Genomic DNA, 19,173 nt, shown 5'->3' with positions numbered 1-19,173 from the left:
TTTCTTTCTCACCCAAGTTGCAAATGAAGGCAAAAAGAGATAGTTTGAGTTTGCTTTCACCCTATGTAATTCTCATTTGCTTTCTCTTTGGTTCCATTTTCCAGCCTGGGATATAGGGATTGTCTGACCTATTAAAACAAAGCAGAGTGCTATGGTAATTAAATAGCTAATTTTAGACCCCAAACTACTTTTCTGCCAATGGTCGGAGCATTTCAGACTGAGGTTTTGGAGGTATCTGGCTAATTGTAGCAATGTTTCACTTCCATCCATCCATCCACACTACACACAAGATGCCTTGGCCAAGGTGGCCTGGGACAGAGCTTAGCCAGAGGGAGCCTGGCCTGGCATTGTTTATTGACAAGAGGCAAACTTGTGGTTTCTTACAATCTGTGGTGATTTCGTAGGGAGAGTTGAGTCTGGCATCTCCGCAGGGGGACGTGCTCACATAGAGATGGAAGAGGATGTTTTCTCGAAGCTTGTAGCCTCCTTCCTTTAAACGAACGAATATTGATCTCTCGGAGTCCTCTCGATGCTTGCTATGGACACAAAGAGGATGTAGGTCACTTACGACAAAACAAATGAAGATGTTCCAATAGGTGCTTGCTTTTGTCTTGTTTTGTGGGGTTAGCAGTCCCCCAGCTTCTACCTTCTCTATGCTCATATGCTGTTTGCCCCTTGCATGAACACTTTGGGAATAGGCCACAATGAAACTACCTGGGAACAAACACAACCAGAAGTAATGTTTCATCTCCATCTTCCCTGAGCAGTCACACTTTAGGTCTCTCTCTCTCTCTCTCTCTCTCTCTCTCTCTCTCTCTCTCTCTCTCGTGTGTAGGTCATAAGACAGCTTCAGGTGTTATTCCTCAGGTACCATCCACCATATTTTTCTTTTTTGACACTGAGTCTTGTTTGGAACTCATTGTGTAGGCTAGGTTGGCTGGTGAGCCTCAGGGTCTACCTGTCTCTACCTTCTCAACTCTGGGATTATAAGCATGTGTCACTATGCCCAGCCTTTTCCCCTCTTCTTTTTAAGCATGAATTCTGAGTGTCATACTTTGGTCTTCATTCTGTATGAGAATCACTTTACAAACTGAATTATCTCTCCAACTATTTTAGATCTTTTACAAACCAGTATCTACCATTACAAAACCACAGTCCTCTGTGCCTGCAAGTCCCCATTCATGAGATGTCCTGAGACACTACTGACTAAAGCAGCCTAAGTGGGTGCTAGTATATGCAATAGAGGGAAAAGGGGTTTTAAGCAGTGTCTGAGCTTGGGTGCCAGCAAACTAAGTAGGAGGAAACAGCAAACAGTGCAAAAAGAATTAGCTTTTTTCTTTTTTTAATCATTCAGGGTAGATTTAGAACAAACCCATGCCTCTTAATCTTGGAGATTTATATCTTCTTGCTTCAGGAAAACCTTCTTCATAGCCTTTAACTCCACATTTGAGCACTCCTGCCTTCACAAGGAGGAATGATACTACATTGGCACCGAGCAACTGAGCTGTGGTTTTTCTTCCAGACCCTTCTGCAAGGCCCTGCAGTCTGCTTTCTGCCATTCTTGCTGTTTGTACAAGTTCTGCCCTGTTGGTGATGATTTTGCATTGCAGGACCTTGAGATCTCATAGGCAGCAGAATGGACATTGTGTTCCCTGAAATTCTTGAGGCTCCTCCAAGCTCAGGTGTTACTGTCTCCTTTCTTGTGCCCAAGTGGACCCCTCCATCATGTGTGGATCTTCTCCTTCAGTCCCACAAACAACTGCATCCAGTTTTGGTTCTCCAGTGCAGATCCAGACCCACTGAGGGAAAGCTCACTTGTTCTTGAGGCCCTTTGCAGCCATTCTTGGTACCCTCCTGCAGGACAGGGATGGGCGTGACCATCTTTGACTTTTTCAGATAACTGTGTGGTACCTAAAATGCATCCAAGCCTCGGCAAAGTCAACTGAATTGTCTACTGCAACACATACCTGAGGTGTGTGTGTGTGTGGGGGGGGCTGGAGAATGTTTCTTACTGAGTTGTTGGGTTTTCAGTAGAAATCCTTTCTCACATTTTGAGGGATTTCCAGCTCTTGTCTATTCCAATTGACCCCTCACCAGGCCTTCTGGAACTGATGTGGCAATATATCATGCTGCTATGCACTGCTCAGAGACTCAGATAAAAATTAATTGAGTGTATTAAGGTATTGCCTTTATTCGAGTCTGTTTGGCATATATTGGGCCTTTTTCCCCCTTTGTGTGACTTCTACACTTGCTAACAGGTTCATGTGAACGAGCCGCTCACTAAAGCCTTTCTGAGAGGCCATTTTTAGTGAATTCAAGGAACCCGGTTTCAAACGATAAGAAAGGGCAGCCGGAAGATGCAAAGAAAGAGCATTCTGTCAAGGAGGCCCACGGCAATTAAGCCACTGTGACTGGCTTGCTTCAGCAATGTGTATGGAGTGTCACATGATCAAATCTACCTGTGCTTCTGCTGGGGTTTATTGTGTCTTCCAGAGAGATTCCAGCTCATATGACAGCCTGCTTTCTCCTGATGGCTGCCGTGGGGACATCAGAAATTCCATGAAATGGACCACATTTCTTAGCACCCCTTCATTCCAGAAAATCATCGTTAAAATGTATATGGCAGGCTTAGGAGACAGCTTGGTTGTCAAGCATGAAGATGCAGGTTTATTTCCTAGAACCTCTGTTTAAAAACATACAGGCTTGCTGGCATGCGCTTTTGATCCCACTGCTAGGGAGGTAGAGACAGAGCTGATTCCCATCCCTCACTGGCCAATCAGATTACCCTGTTTGGGAGTTTCAGGTCGGTGATATGTCCTGTCTCAGAACAAACAAGGTAGATGGCTTCTGAGAAATGACATCTGAGGTTTGTCTCTGATCTCCACCTGCACACACACATGCACACAAGCACACACAAGGGTACACGACTTTACTCACATTTTCTGATTTGAAATCTAGAAGTCTAGAGAATGGATAATAATCCCCATGTATTTGGTAATGTGGTGGTGTGGGGAAAACTGAGGCCACCAGGACAGGGTGACTTGACTTTGTAGGACAAGGCCTACAAAGTATCGAATACCTCTATCAAGATGGCTACCGTGTATTTTCTAAGAGCCATTTGCCTTTGGTTCACACAATGAAAACAGCCTGACCCCGAGATTAGGACGGGGCAGGAACTCAAATGGCAGCCCATTTATGAGCCTGGCCCGTGAGAGATGGCCCTTGCTAGACATGAATAATCCTGAGCTGTCTAAGAAGCTATGTTGGTTGAGAAATTCTCAAACCCGAACTGACCAGGCTGCAGAGGGGACCCTCTTCCCTTTGTAGAAACAGCTGACCTGTGAGCCCTGCTTGAAGTGGACACAATTTTGCCAGAATTGAGCAGAAGTGTCAGTGTCAACCTGGCACCTTTCCATGGCCGAAATGAAAGTTTTTCCCAGGGAGCAAGCTCATTGATTCAAGTTATCTCACGTTACACCAAACAGTCTTTCAACTCAATCGGTGGAACTTCGGTTTCAGAGAGCAATGACTGTTTCCTGAGAGACAGCCACATCTGTTTCCTCCTTTTCTTCCTCCTTCCCTCCCCCTCCCTCTCTCTTCTTTCCTCCCTTTCTCTGTCCTTCACCTTCCCTTCTGTTCTCCGTGTCTTTCCCAGTTTTGTCCTCTCCTTTTCGGTGGTTGCATTTTTTTTTTTTTTTGCAAGAAATCCCCTGCTATCCGTGGGCGTCTCCTAGAACTGTATTGCTGTCTTGTCCCATTGACATTTGTAATTTGAGTAGCTGGTTGGATCAACAGCTTATTGAAGATATGTAAGATCCCGGGATGGCTGTGCCCTGTGCTCTTGTGGATATCTGAGTTTCATAAAGAAAATTGCTTTTTGAGGGATGTTATCGTGGCTGCCCGAGTGTTTTAGTTGAAAAAAAAAAATAACCAAATGGAACGAGCCATGGCAAGATGTCTTCCTGTGTGTCATGCCTGTGGGCACCTGTGTGGTAACTTGTCTGTGTAACCTGGAGGCAAGCAGCATGTTTCCCGGAGTGAGATGTTGGGTGCAATGCCAAATCAGGCAACTGAACACGTCTGTGTCTGTGCAGTATTCGAAGGGTGCTCCAAGTCTGAATAAACTCAGATGCTATGTGGTGGCTTGTCACTTACTATGTATGGCATCTGCCATGTGCATGGCACATTCTGAACGGGCTATGGGACTCCGTTCCATTGCCTCGTCGCCTGGCTCCTCGCTAGCTGAGGTGTGTCAGTCCTGCCCATGCCAGGGGCCCCTTTACCTCAAGTGCAGCTCCAGCTGAGTGTAGAGGAAGTGAAGAAATGCCCGCCTGGCCACAATTTCAGCGTGACAGTCGTTGACAACGAGCCCCTGGTCACTGATGTGCTCACCGCTGATGCACTTGGTCCCAGAGGACAGGGCGATGACCTGCGCCTGTTTGGTGTCCAAGCCTAGGGGACACAGAGGGTGATCAGAACAGCTTAGGCTTCAAGGATGCCACGGTAGGGAACTTTTCAACCTTCCTGGAGCCACCAGCCTTGGTGTTTATCTGACACTCATGGCAATGTGACGACTAGGCTTTATTGTCAGCCTGACTATATTTAAAATCAACTAAGGAGATGTGTGAGACATGCCTCCAGGTATATTTATAAATCTGTTTCCAGAGAGGACCAACTGATGGGGAACTTTCATTCTGGATGGGACAACACCATCCCTTGGGCTGGGAACCTCCACGGAACAAAAGGCCCTGACAAAGAAAGAAAGTGGAGGATGGATAGTCTCCTTTTCTCTGCTTCCCAGCCCATTAGGGCGAAAGTTTCTCTATCCTATTATGCCACCCTGGACACAATGGACTGAAATCTCTGAAATGCCCAAAATAGAGAGACCCTCCCTTTACATTGTTCTCAGTCTGTCTCACCACAGCCACGCAAAGGTCAGGTCCCAGACTGACAGACATCATTCTGAGATCTTGAGACCCGGAGCAACATGGTCACTCTTGTGTTTTGCTCCAATGCTGAGACAATCATAATCAAACCTATCTCCGGGGAAGAAGCTGGGCCACTGCAGGGGCTCCCGCTGTGACTTTAAATAGATAGAGGTTGGGCTCTCAGTCACATGTGCAATAACAATCCAAATCCGATCCCCGGAGATTCTGCCACAGGTCCTTGCCCTCAGAATGACAGCTGTATCTTCACTGAGAGGGAAGTGGCCAGAGAGGAGGTGCACAGAAGGCAGGGAGGGCACAGGAAGGATCCCTAGCTTGGGCTCTGCCTTGCAGACACATCTGTATTTTCAGGGGGAGAGGTGGCCCCAAGTGTGAAGTGAATATATACCCCTCACAGGCTCTTGTAAGCTCACTCCCTAGGGAGTGCTGTTTGGGGGAAGTTGTGGAACATTTAGGAGGTGGAGCCTCCCTGAAGGAAGTGGGTCTCTAGGGACAGGGACAGGCATTGAGAATTCACAGCTGGTCCCATATCCTGCTCACTCTCTGCTTCCTGACCATGAATGCGTGACCAGCCATCATCAGTCTCTATGCGTTCCTGCCATGATGCACTATAGGCTCTGGACCTAGAAGCCACAACAGACCCTTCCTTTCTTATATTGCCTCTTTGTCAGCTCTTTTGCCGCAGCAATGAAAAAAGTTACTAGTATACAGGGTGTTGGGGAGACACCTGGGCATATGCAAGGGCCACAAACATTGGCTTTTTCTTTCCTTCAGCTTTCAGGATTCGTGTGAGTTGTGGAATTCAGATGACGTCATTCCTTCACTTTCTACCCCAAATGTACTTCTCTCTCTCTTAAGTCCTGCTGAATTCTGCCCTTTGTTTTCCTTAGCACACTCTTGAGCATTGTGGGGAAGCTTGCCTTTCGAAGTCTCACACCTCAGTGGAGGTCAGCCCTGTAGCCGGACAAGGTCCAGTGATTTGGAACACGCAAGAGCATGTGGTTTGTGTACAACTCGTGCCTCAGGAGCAAGCAGAAAGCAGAATATAGCAATGGGGCTGATGTTTAGGTCTCTCAGGGCATGAAGGTGTGAAGGCTGGTGACATGGCACAGGGTCAAGTTCAGAACATGTCCCCTCCATAATCACATTTCAGAGCCTGGGGCGGGGGGCTGGGTCTGATGAAGTGGTGTCTGAGGGGAGCGTCCCTTCTCTAAGTTACCCTGTTTAAGGTTGGATGTCTTATCAGAAGTGGGTGGTCAGGGCAGACAGAATGGACTATTGATGGGCCCACTCTTGTAGGCCCTGTGCAGGCCACTGAAACTGCTATAAGTTCATGAGTACAGTGGACAAGGCTGGCCCAGGAGACAGCATTTTATGGCTCTGCTCTTTTTCGTCCGGCTCACACAAAGGACACTTTAATATAAGCACATATTGTGCATTTGAAACATTTTCTCTTCCTCCTCTACCTCTCCGTTCTCACCTCTCTCTCTCTCTCTCCCATTAGTGCCCTTCATCTCCCTAGACACTTCTGCTTCCATTTTATTATATATAATATATTTATATATATGATTTTAGATATCTATATAAAATCTATACTTCCTGACTCTTATACCTAAGAATAATGTCACAAATCCATAAAAGCAAAGGAAGGGAAGGAGGGACATACTGGAAATTGTAAAGCTTCCTCCCTTCCCTGGGAGCCGCAGGATAGACGGAGCAGGCAGCAGAACTTCTGCTCACATTCAGCACTTTCCCTGGCTCAGAGGCAAATCTTCTCCCAACTCTGAGGTTTCCTAGAGGCACCAAAGGAATAGCCCCAAATTATTTCTCTCTTTTCTGGTCTATTTACGGGACACACAACTGCTGGTCTTTGGGGCTATAAAACCTCAGAAGCAAATAACTTTTATGGAGTGATTTATAGGAGCGTGGAAGTGAGCTTCTGCTGGTGACCAACAGAAAGAATTCTAACAGCTCCATCGAGATCGCCAGAGGCATTTTGTAAAACACCTTCGGTTAACATCGAGTCCTCTAAAGACTCTCACTGCAGGGCAAGAGCAGAGAGCTTGGAGGCCACACTGACAGAATGGCCACTTGAAAACACTCTCTTTGAGGTTTTAGAGGGCTGGCTCCGTGGGCAAACTGCTGCTGTGCAAATGTGAGGACCCGAGTTCGAATCCCCAGAACTGATGTGAAGTTAGGCACTGTTGCCTGCTTCAGTAATCCCAGCACTCCTATAGTGAAACAGGACCAGAGAGGCCCTGAGAGCTTGGGGGACAGCGAGTTAGCAGTGACAGACACAAGAGACTCTATTTCTAACAAGAGGGAAGGTTAGGACTGTCACCTGAGGTTGAACGACTCTGACCTCCACAAGTCTACCATGGCATGAGTATACACAAGCACGCACGTGCACACACACACACACAGACACAGACACACACCGACACAGACACACACCGACACAGACACACACACACAGACACACACCGACACAGACACACACTGACACAGACACACACACACACAGACACACACAGACACACACAGACACACATAGACATAGACACACACAGACACACACAGACACAGACACACAGACACACAGACACACACACACAGACACACATACACACACACACACACACACACACACGAGAGAGAGAGAGAGAGAGAGAGAGAGCTCCCTGAATAACCAGCTCCACCCTATAAAATGGGGGCTACTCCCTTTCTTACCCCACTTTGCCATCTCCTAGTTTTTACCTTTTCCCCCAATTTGATCAGTTGTCATGAGCTGACAAATAGTTCATACTACATAAAAAAAAAACAGCACTAGACATTTCATGACTTATTTTTCACAAGACAATGCCCATCTACTCAGAACCAAAGGAACTTGGTCAACAAAACTGGCTCTCTGGAAACCTTGAAAGCACATTCTAAATTTAAGGTCTTTAAAATATGTCATGGCTACCACTGTTTTAGAAGACCACGAAGAAGGTCAAAGAGGATTCTATCTCCTGTCCTCGTGGATGCAAGTGTGAGCACACATAGTCTCCTCACTTTAATGGTGAATTCCTGGAGAATAGAAAGCAGAATCTCCATGAAATCCTCTAAGAAGGGACTCCCCAGGAGTCTGTGTAATTAGAGAGATGGCTTCAGTCCTTGTTGGAGGATCTGATACAAATCCAACTTTCAAGGTCTCGCAACTGAAAGTCAGAGTATGGGATTGGGATGCCCACCGGCTCTGCTCTATGAGTGCGCATGGTGCTGTTTGCTGAGGTTTGGATTCTCTGTGTGGCGTGCGGTAGGTGCAGAGCGCTGGCTTAGCCTCAGATTTTCCTGGACTCTGTTAAATCCTTTGATAAATTTATGTATGAACCGTTTCTTTAAAGAGATGATATGCAAATTGGGCCCCCCAGTGGAGCAGACCTTCCATTTTTAATAAGATTTACTTTTCCCAGCGCAAACAGTGCTGACAACCTTGTAAAGTACTCGATACAGACTTGTTCTAAGTAGAGAATAGCTCCATTGAGAACTAAATCCTGAAGCCTGGCTGACCTCCGTCTCTATGCCCCACCCCCCATCCCCAGCGTGGGTCTTCCTTTGTGGGACAGAATAGGGATGAGGCAGGGAGCAAAGGGAGAATGCTTTGCCAAGGGGATCGGATGGAAGCCCGAAGGATGGGGTAAGGGGATAGGAGGGCAAACGTGTGCTTGCATTGCCTGCGGTTAGCAGAGGTTAATCTACTATCCATGTTACAACCTCCGTGGCAGCCAACTGTGCTGAACGAAAAACAGAAATAAAAAGGAAAGGACCATGACTGTTCGTAGGTTTTACTGTAGGTGTGTGGGAGAGTGTAACCAGGGGCAGGGAAGAGTCCAGAGTGGACATGACCAGACTGAGCCATGTGAGGAGACGGGAAGGGCTGAAGAGAGAGGTGTGTGTGTGTGTGTTGGGGGGGGGGGGGTAACTAGGTGCAGCAGTCAGGAGGCCCAAAGGTACAGGGATCAGGTAACTAAAATAATCAGATTATATAGGGAAGAATAGCCCAGCCTTATGAGCTGGAGAATTCAGGGTAGGGAGCCAGGAGGACCCTGTAACAGGTAGGGACTGAGGGCTGCAGGGAGAATCTGGCGGCTAGAGTCCACTTTGATATGTTAGCCATTTGTCCCAGGTTTGAAACAACACTCCCCAGTTGGGCCTGTCCCTTTCCTCCTAAGCACAAATCCCTACACACACACACACACACACACACAACATACACACACACACACACACACACACACACACACACACACACACACACTCACTCACTACCTCCTACCCACTCTCATTGCTCTCCTGGCTCTGGTGACTTCCATTTCTTAGGACTCTGGTGTCCACGACATGCTGTCTTTCTACTGTCTCCTTCCCTGTGGTGGGATTTAGTTTCTCGATAATCTTTTGAGAACATTTTTAGTTCTCCAGTCAGCAGCTAGCCTGCCTTGAGAAAAGCAAAAAGAGGATACAAGCAAAGCCCTTACGCGCACTTCCCGCGGGAAAGCTGAAAACAGCTACACCCCATGCCTGGCATTCTTTCCTCGGGTCCAGGAATCCTCCTGCTTCCTTGCTCCCCAGGCGGACTGCCTCTTGACTGGGAGTCCTGCAGGTGGAGCTGACAGTCATCGGTCAGCGGGAGCTAAAGCTCCAGGGAGCCGCAGGCGCCAGCCAGTCACCTCTCCCAGGATGCCTAGCAGCCATTTCCTAATTGAAAGAGTTAACAGGATCCGTGGACTGTTGAGGAACACTTAATGAGGACCCTCTTTTGATGGAGAAAGCATTTCCAGATTCTAGCTGCATTAAAGCAGGTATTTCGAGTGGTGCAAACCAGCATTTCTAACTCTCGCTAAGAGTGTTTCAGCATGTAAACGGCTGATGTACATGGACTATAACTCAGGCGGCTCTTTGAGAGTAGGCACTGTGACTCCCGAGGCCCTGGCTTCTTTTGATTCCATGGAAATTAGAGCCGTAGAAAAAAGAAACTGCTTTCCCTTCGCCCCTCATTAATTCTCAACACTGCTTGACTCCAGGCTCTGCCGTATTTAGTACAATTATGCGGCTCAAGAAATGCATTATTTGCTGATTCACTTTTCATTAATCTCACCTACAATGTGCCAGCACCAAGTTAAGTAACACTGGAGACAAGACACTTAAAACATGACCTTACCCTTTAGCATGTATTTAGGTATAGAAATAGAAGATCGGTATAGAAACAGAAGATCTGTAAAATAAAATTCTCTGTCTGTCTGTCTGTCTGTCTGTCTCTCTCTCTCTCTCTCACACACACACACAGAATTATATTTAGGAAGCTTACAGTAGAACTTCAATGTCTGAGCAGATCCTGAGAGATAGTATATCTTAGGTAGAATAAATAAGCAAAAGACATAGACAGGATAGAGAACATGCCTAATTTGTGTGCGTGTGTGCACACACAGCAACGAAAAGTTCATTTTGGTACTAGTGGGAGATTTGTATATAAAAGTGGTAGCTCTTAGACTTAAAAGGCAAGTGGAAATTGATGACAAGATTTTGAATGCCACCCTTAAGACAGATACTAGATTTTACACACTAGACCATGAGACTCTTAATGAACTTTTTGATCGGGACAGTGACATTGTTGTCCCTGCGTGGGTTCAGTGCTATGTCCTGGATGAGCAGAGGGAGAGGGATGAGGTAATAGGCAGGAGGCTGCTGCAGCAGTGAAGAGTCCAGATGACGTGGTTCGGGGGGTGGTAAACCAGAGAAAGGGGGAGAAAGGAGAACTTGGGGAGAAGATGACAGGAGTGGAAAAAAAAAAGGTCTGGGAAATTAAAACAGGAAGAGGTGAAAATTAAATGCCCAAGAATTACATGGTAAAAATAAAAACTATGAAAATTCTTCTGAGGGTCAGCTAAGTTCTTAGGTTGACAGTCTCAGTCTGGGGAGAACAGAAGACAGACGTCTTGTTCTTATTTCTCCCTCCAAATGCCACAGAGGGTAACTTGATGGCGTTAGTCTTTTACAAGTTGGGAAATAGAGTTCGATATAAAAAATACAAGCAAAAATGATTAGAAACACAAGATGTATTGTACCCTCTAGGAAGACAAGTTTTTCTTAAGTCTCTCACCCTCCGGTTCTAGTATAGAGGTGTAGAATAACCCCAGAGGGGTCTTCAGTTCTGTAAGATGAAGTGCTCCCCACTCTTCATCAGATGAAGATCCTGCTTGTATTGAGGCAAAATAAAAAGTAGTCTTCAAGTCTCGTGAATTTTGGTTCCCATGGATGAGTCAAAGGTGTATGAGGTGACAGTAGTGGGCAGAAGCCTCCCACTGTTGCCTGGAAGTGAGTTATACTTTCTTTGTGATACTTTGGTTCCAATTTTTTCCCTTCAAGGCGGGGTTTCTTTGTGCATCCTTCGCTGTCCAAGAACTAGCTTTGTAGATCAGGCTGGCCTCAGACTCAGAGATCCTCCTGCCTCTGCCTCCTGAGTGCTAGGATTAGAGGTTAGTGCCACCACCATCTGGCTGGTTCCCAGTTTGTAAATTCTTGATACCTGGGATGTGCAATGAATGGCCCATAAATGATGCTTTGTATAAACAATGTGTTTTAGGTCAGGACACCCAAAATCAGAGGCTGAGCTGGAGATTCTAGGAGATAATTCATAGTAAATCAAGGCAGGGAAGAAGCTGGATGAAGAAGAGATTTTGCTGCAGTCTGAGGTTGACATCACATAAATTCTGTAATATGAAGACTGGGATGAGGCTACCATGCCTTGAGGCAAGGCTGTGAGTTCAGCACTCTGTGAGACCTCAGCTATAGGCATTCCAAGAGCACTGGCTTCCTCTAGCCAAGGCATTTGTCAGGAGAACACATAGCTATGAGTGGTTTCCGGCCAGTGGATAGAGCAGCAATGCAAGAGAACCCTGGAGGAGCTTGGGTGTGGTCCCAGCAACATCTCCTCCGTCAAATAGTGCCACGATAGTTTATAAAATGACAAGTTGTTTGGAACCATCACTGATATTTGAACAACCTATTTTCTCTTAAAATGACCTCAATTTCGGGCTGGAGAGATGGCTCGGTTGTAAAGAGTTCCAGAAGACCTGGGTTTGGCACCTACATGGCAGCTTCACTATAATTCCAGTTCCAGGGAATCTCATACCCTCTCTTGACCTCTGTGGGCATCAGGCACACACGAAGTACAGAGACACACATACAACTGAAAGCATTCCTCTACATAAAATGAAATAAATTAATCTAAAAACAGCACAATCTATTTGCGTGGTGGTGGTGCACACCTTTAATCCCAGCACTCAGAGGCAGAGGCAGGCGGCTCTCTCCGAGTGCTAGGTCAGGCTGGTCTATAGAGTGAGTTCCAGGACAGCTAGAGCTACACAGAGAAACCCTACCTACAGAAACCAGAAAAAAAGGGCACAAATCTAGATTAGAGTAAAAGTAACACCCTATAGAATATCATGAGGAAGAACTTTAGAAAACAGAAACACTCTGATTTCTATGAAGTAAACAGCAAAATCATCAGAGATCCCATTTCTCAACCACCCATCTAAGGCTTGTTGAACCCACTGACTTTTAAAATATCAGACGGATGACTTTAAGGTGGTATATAATATTATGAAACTAAGAAAAGCCTCAAATTGTTTTAGAAATGACCATGTTGAAAATACACACTTGATTGAGACCACACAAGAAAGAAAATCACAGAGATATTTAAAAATTTCTAATTAAACTACAATTTACTAAACAGAATAGCTCATATTTCTTCCTGAATGTGAAAATAGGTTGTATGTAAAATTACAATACAGAAAGATAACTATGAACTTGGACTTAGAGACAGCATCTGAAAACATTATGACTTTATATAAAATACGAAAATAGATTGTATTTAGAATACAATAGAGAAAGATGATCGTGGTCACAGAAATGGAGCCAGTGTCTGACAAAACACACAGCTTAATGGGGCAACCTGGAGGCATTTCTGCTGCCGTTAGAAGAATGCACAGTATCGTTCCATTATTTGGTATCCATTGATACCAAATTGTACCGCTCAGCACAAGAGAAATAAATTAGAGGTGCGGTCATTGAAAGGAGCGGGTGATACAGAGCTGTCTGACCACACTGCATACGCGGCACCCTCAAGACAGCCCAGCTGAAATACTACTGGAAGCAGGAAGAGAGTTCAATAGAACGAGAGGGAGCAGAGCTCACAAGCCCAAATCAATAGTTTTCATATATACACATAACCACTAGAGAGAAACAATACAGTGGAAACAAGCCTGTTTATAACAGCCACAAACAAGGTGCTAGGGAAAGGAGGACAGACTGAAGACACTAACGGGGCTGGAGACAAGGCCCAAGCAGGTAAGGCCACCTGAGTTTGATCGTCTGACCTACATGGTGGAAAGAGAGAACTGACTCCTACAGGTTGTTCTCTGAGCCCTACAGGTGTGTACTCCCTAGAAATGTAAAAATGAAACACCTCTACTTAAGGGCACTGGCAATATTAGAACACACAGGAAGATACCCTGTCACCTTAGAGGAACAAGATTAGCCCCATGAATTTTCTCCCGATTGATTATAAGGTTAGGATACTAACAGAAACAGCAAGAGTGCTTTGTTTTAAACAACACCTAGTTAAAGTGTAGTTTAATTATTCTTTATTTAAACCAGAAACACAGATTCTCCAGGAAAACCCAGAGAGTCCTGGAGCAAGGCCCTGATGCTGGGAGACAAACCCTAACCTAGCCGGTAGCGTGCTGGTGGCAAAAGCTTGTTACAGATGACAGTGGAGCGAATGCCTTCTGCGAGAGGGTGGAAGAAAGGAGAAAGTGCAGAACTCAGTCCGAATACATAAGAGAACCCAGTACAGGCTAAAGCCAACCCTTGAGCCTATGAGGTAGAGAGCACCTAGCCAACAGCATCTCATGACTGAAGACTCATTTGAAAATTCAGCTGCATCTTCATCTTCCATCAGGCACCAGGGCAGGAGACAAATGGATTAAGATCTGGATGTGAAACACCAAATAACTGCACTAAATAACCTTACAGTTGCTCTATTTACAGTTTACAAAACTTGTAAGCAACCACAATGCCCTTGTTCTTGAACTTTCTGACCTCTAGTATTGCCAAAAACTTTTGTTGTTTATAGACTCCCCAGAAAGACATACCTTGTTATAGTAGCAAAAGGAGGCCTTTCTTTGGCACACTGTTATCTACCCAGCTCTAGGAACTCTCTGGAACTGAATTTTATTCATTTAACTTGAGCTAAATAATTCTTATTTTACTTTTTAAATAGAAGTTTCATAACAGCATATTTGATTCTGGAAGAAAACACCACCAGATTTCTAAAGTATCAAACTAAGAGTAAAATAACATCAATATATGTTAAAGAAATAAATCTCTAATAGATAATACATTTTTATAGAAATTCGAGGCAGAAAGAAAAGATTTTTATTATATACATAGACTGTCCAAAGGTTTGGTACACAATCTATTCTGATTCAGTTTTCTAGTATCGTGTCATGGAGTTTAATGACTCCATAAGAAGATTTGCACATGCCCCCTGAGAAAGGCTTCTTCCCAGTGGACTGACTCCTGGCATTGGGAAACCTTCACCAGTGATCAACCCCAGTGATCATGAGCATAATTCCAGTTTATTGCTCGTGTATCATGTGTCAGAGCTCCTGCCTCTTTGTGCTTTGTATTCTGAGTGTTTGCAGAGAATACCAGTCTGCCTATAACCCTACTTCTGGCCATTATTTGATTAACATGTGTTTTATGTTCAAGATTTTTCTTCAGTAAATTCTTGTCTCTTCTTAAGTTTCAGTTTCCACACGAAATTTTTCTCTAGTTAGTTCAAAATCAGGTGGAAGCAAAAACGCACTTGGTGAGCATTTCTGATCTAGAGGTGTAATTGGGCTAGAACTAGGAAAAGTTTGGCTTCTAGTGGGGAGATTTTTCTTTCATCAGTGTGTTAACTGAAAGTCCATGTCTCGGAACTCGAAGAGGTCAGTGTCTGCTACGCTGTTATTATACTGCTACTGCGTCCAGTAGGTTAGGTGTCAGTGTCTTGTGAATTTCACCTGAAATGGTGACAACACACCTGAAATGGCCACCAGACATAGAGCTCAAGGAGGGGACATCCATGAGGCTCAGAGCATAGATAACTGCATTTCTTACTTACTTGAAATACTGGACAAGCAAATTTAACTACATTAAATCCAATTAACTCAATTGCCTTGTGGGGAAAAATTAATTTAAAGAAAACAATGCAAAGTTTAAAATTTGAACACTAATTTTTAGCTATTGTTGTGATATGTTTCAATTCCCATATGACTATGTATCTCCATAGTGTAATAATCTGTCCTGTCCCTTTAAGAGACAAGCCCTGCCCACTCCCTCCTCCATCTGCTGAGGCAGGCAGATCTTCTTTCCTGCTTGCAGCCAGCCTGACTCTCTTTCCTTTTCTGTCTCCCTCTTAAAGTGGCAGCTTCCATTTCTCCCTTCCCTCCCTCCCTCTTTCTTTCTCTCTCTCTGTCTCCCTCTCTGCCCCTCTATCTGCTCTTCTCTCTTATCCCCTTCTCTTCCATAACCTACTAAATAAATATCCAACCTCACTCTGCATGGAGTGCCTATCCATGTCTCTGTCTCTGGGACCAGCCACCTTCGGAGACCTGCAGCCTGGTCTTGTGGACTGACTGCTCTCGGGACCTGCTACCCACTGCTGCCTCTCGACCTGCAGTGTTTCTGCCGCTGCAGCCACTTGGGGATCCACAGCATTTTTGTTTTACCACTACACATATGATTATATTTATCTACCTATCTTTTCCTCTGACTTCCATAGTTAGAACAACACTAAAAAATCACGTGTTGATTTCTCCCGAAAGTGAGGATAGACAACTTGCCCCTTGTCTTCAGGTCCTGAACCCTGTGTCACCGGCACACACACAGTCGGGGAAAGAGGCTGGCAAGGTAGGAGGGAAAGAATTATAATTATGGACATAACAGACCTGTGGGCGTCTGCGAGGGTGGGAAGGGGTGACTGAAGGGGTCTATGGGGAGACAAGGAACCTTTGCCTGTGCTGAGGGCTGTTTGCCAGGTGAATCAGAAAACAGAGTTTCATAGTAGAAGTGTCCATCAGACTCTGGAGGGCTCAGCTGGGTCTTATGGTACATGGACCTGTGAGAAGGATGCAGTGGGGCTCCAGCCTGTGGCCATTCCAGCACCATGGCCACCTTCCTTCCAGGGATCTCTCCCTGGAGCGGAATGGACTCCTAGCTGGCTGCCATGCTGCCTTCACCAGTGCTGATGGAACTAAGAGTCCTCTTGTGGAACTCACCAGTCAGGTTAATGCCCCTCCCCTGAACTATCTAGTCAGCGGACTCTCACTATTAAACGTACAAATGCAACAAGAGCTTTGAGTTTCCTGTCAAGGCACAAGGCTACACTGTGGAAAGAACATACCTTTGTCAGGTCCCTGGAAGTTCGTCTTTTGGTAACGTTTCTAGTTCTTGCATGTGACCAGGTGACTTTGAGGGTCACAAATGCACGAACAAAACACAGGCAGAATTTTTATCTCTCCTATGGGCTATAAGCTGCCAAAGTCACAGTTTGGAAAAGCCTTTTTTTTTTTTTTTTTTTTTTAGCTAGATGTGGTGGTACACACCTTTAATCCCAGCACTCCTGAGGCAGAGACAGAGCTCTTGGAGTTTGAGGCCAGCATGAACTATGTAGAGAGTTCTAGAACAGTCAGAACTATCTCAAAAAAATCCTGTCTCAAAAAAATCAAATCAAACAAATACACAAAACACGCACACACACACACACGAAAGAAACAAATGAAAAGAAAAAGACTCTTTTCATTGGATTGGGTAATCAATTTGAGAAAAGAAACTATTAACCATAAGTGGCAGATTATCTCACATTGAGATTTGCACGCATGAGGAACATAGAGAATTCAGGGTTACCTACAAAGAACTCCTGAGAACTCCTGACTCTGCTGACACTCCAGACACCATGGTGACCATCTGCCTCAGTGCTCCCATTTCAAAGGCTGTCGAGCGCTTCATCAGTGAATCTTGCAGCTGATGCTCACTTTATGACTCAGCCACGAGAGCCCAGCTTTCTAAACGTCAGCATAGCTCTTGTTAGAGTAACTGCAGTAATTACATACCCGACAGCATCCTCTAGCACGCCACTTGTTAGAAAAATTCTGTAATCACAGACTTGTTACCATTCTTTAAAGAGAGAAAAATATGGGTTGGAGAGTAAGCTCAGTTGGTAAATGCTGGCCTGGTTCAAATCCTAACAGCACACAGACTGGGCACTGTGGTACATAACTGTTATCCTAGCTCTTAAGAGGTGGGGGCAGGGACATCAGACGTCTAAGATCATCCTTGGCTACATAGTGAGCTGAAGGCTAGCTGGGATAAATAAGACCCCGTCTCAAGATGCTTCTATAGAATATGCCTGTCTCTCCCTTTTGATTGCTGAGACTATCATTGGGAAGAATACTAGCTTGTTTGGCAGGAATACTGGCGAGCAAAGAGGATGGGTCCAGTTGATCTGAGGTCTTAGTAGAGCCAAAATTGAACCACTCTTTGGATTTCAGGATACTAACAATGAATGCTTCTTCTATTCTAACTGCACACATACATCTTCCTTCTAAAATGCCTGGGGCTTAGCATTCACATGCATTCTTGATAGGAATGTGATGGTCTCAGGTGCTTTGCTGGAGGTGTTTTTCTACTGTGTGGATGGCAGTCCCTGAGTTGTATGTATTGAGCATTGTGGGGACTAAGCCTGCACACTGATAGCTCTCTCTCTCTCTCTCTCTCTCTCTCTCTCTCTCTCTCTCTCTCTCTCACACACACACACACACACACACACATGATGGAGGAGGGTTATCTGTCTATTGTGTTATTTTCATTGGTCAATAAAGAGACTGCCTTGGCCCCTTGATAGGACAGAAAGTTAGTCCTATCTTTTATAGGAGTAAACAGAACAGAATGCTGGGAAGAGGGAATTGAGGCAGACGCCATGGAGCCAGCCACCAGGTCAGACATGTTGAATCTTTCCCGGTAAGCCACACCTCGTGGTGCTACCACGAGATTATTAGAAATGGGTTAATATCAAGATATGAGAGTTAGTCAGTAACTAACTCTCTAGAGATAATGGGCCAGGCAGTGCTTAAATGAATACAATTTGTGTGTTGTTATTTCTGGGACTAAGCTAGCCATGCGGGAGCTGGGCAGGATGAAAAGCAGGCCTGCCCGCAGCCCCTCACTTTATATGGTGCCCACGTGGATAACTGAATCCACAGAAAGCTTGAGAAAGCTTGGGAAAGAATAGAATAAAGCATGTTTTGTTGGTAGCAGCAATTTCTCAGGTCTGCTCTGTTTGCTAGAGGCAAGCAAGCACTCTCATCTAAGGGAGGCTTCCTGACTCAGCTTCAGCTGCAAAACCTTGCAGCTCTTTTAAAAGGTCCTGTTACAAAACACTTACATGGTGTTGATGAATAGCTGTTTTTCAGTTTTCAGCTGTAGCAGGAAAAAAGCTGTGCCGTTTTAAAATGCCGGCTTTCTGGGCTGTCCTGCCAGGGCAAACTCTGACTCTTTTAGGCAGGCAATCCGACTGAGTTTGGTCTGTGAGCAGAATACTACAGCTTGCTTGCTAGCAAGGACCTTGAAACGCCATAGAGTTGTGGCAGTGAACTGCAGCTCTGGCTGGTATCTCAGCCATGAGGCTGAAAGGAATGAACTAGATCTAGCCATCAAAGCCATAGCTCTCCATATTGCTTAGTAAATTAAAGGCTTGTGTAGTCAGAAAAAGAGAGATATACAGTAAAGAGAGATTCAAAGAGAAAGAAAACCTCTAACTGGTTTACAGTGTGTTAAAAATATATGCAGGATAAAAGTTAAAGTTCTTAAAGTAAAAAGAAAGAAAGAGAGTAGTTGGGTGTGGTAGAACACACCTTTAATCCCAATGCCTGGGAGGCAGAGACAGACAGATCTCTGAGTTCAAGGTGTGATAGCACACACCTTTAATCCCAGCACTGGGGAAGCAGAGACCCTTGGATCTCTGTGAGTTCAAGGTGTGGTAGCAAACACCTTTGAGCCCAGTACTGGGGAGGCAGAGACGGAAGGATCTCTGTGAGTTCAAGGACAGCCTGGTCTATAGTGTTATTCCAGGACAAAGATA

At 45.2% G+C, this 19,173-nt stretch overlaps 1 protein-coding gene across 1 annotated transcript in view; it reads right to left on the bottom strand.

Moving 5' to 3' along the window:
• Adarb2 (adenosine deaminase RNA specific B2 (inactive)) overlaps positions 1 to 19,173 on the bottom strand; it is a 547,609-nt gene that overhangs the window by 55,227 nt on the left and 473,209 nt on the right. Inside the window, exons 5-6 of the mRNA XM_085699197.2 lie at positions 4,284 to 4,452; positions 385 to 536 (exon numbers count right to left, since the gene is read on the bottom strand). Coding sequence (XP_085555323.2) covers positions 385 to 536; positions 4,284 to 4,452 — 321 coding nt within the window. The remainder of the gene's footprint in view (positions 1 to 384; positions 537 to 4,283; positions 4,453 to 19,173) is intronic.

The sequence above is a fragment of the Myodes glareolus genome, chromosome 14 (assembly GCF_982192425.1).
Source record: "Myodes glareolus chromosome 14, mMyoGla1.1, whole genome shotgun sequence".
Lineage (NCBI taxonomy): Eukaryota > Metazoa > Chordata > Mammalia > Rodentia > Cricetidae > Myodes > Myodes glareolus.
Note: the sequence above shows the minus strand (reverse complement) of the source record. Positions and strands in the feature narration are given on the sequence as shown.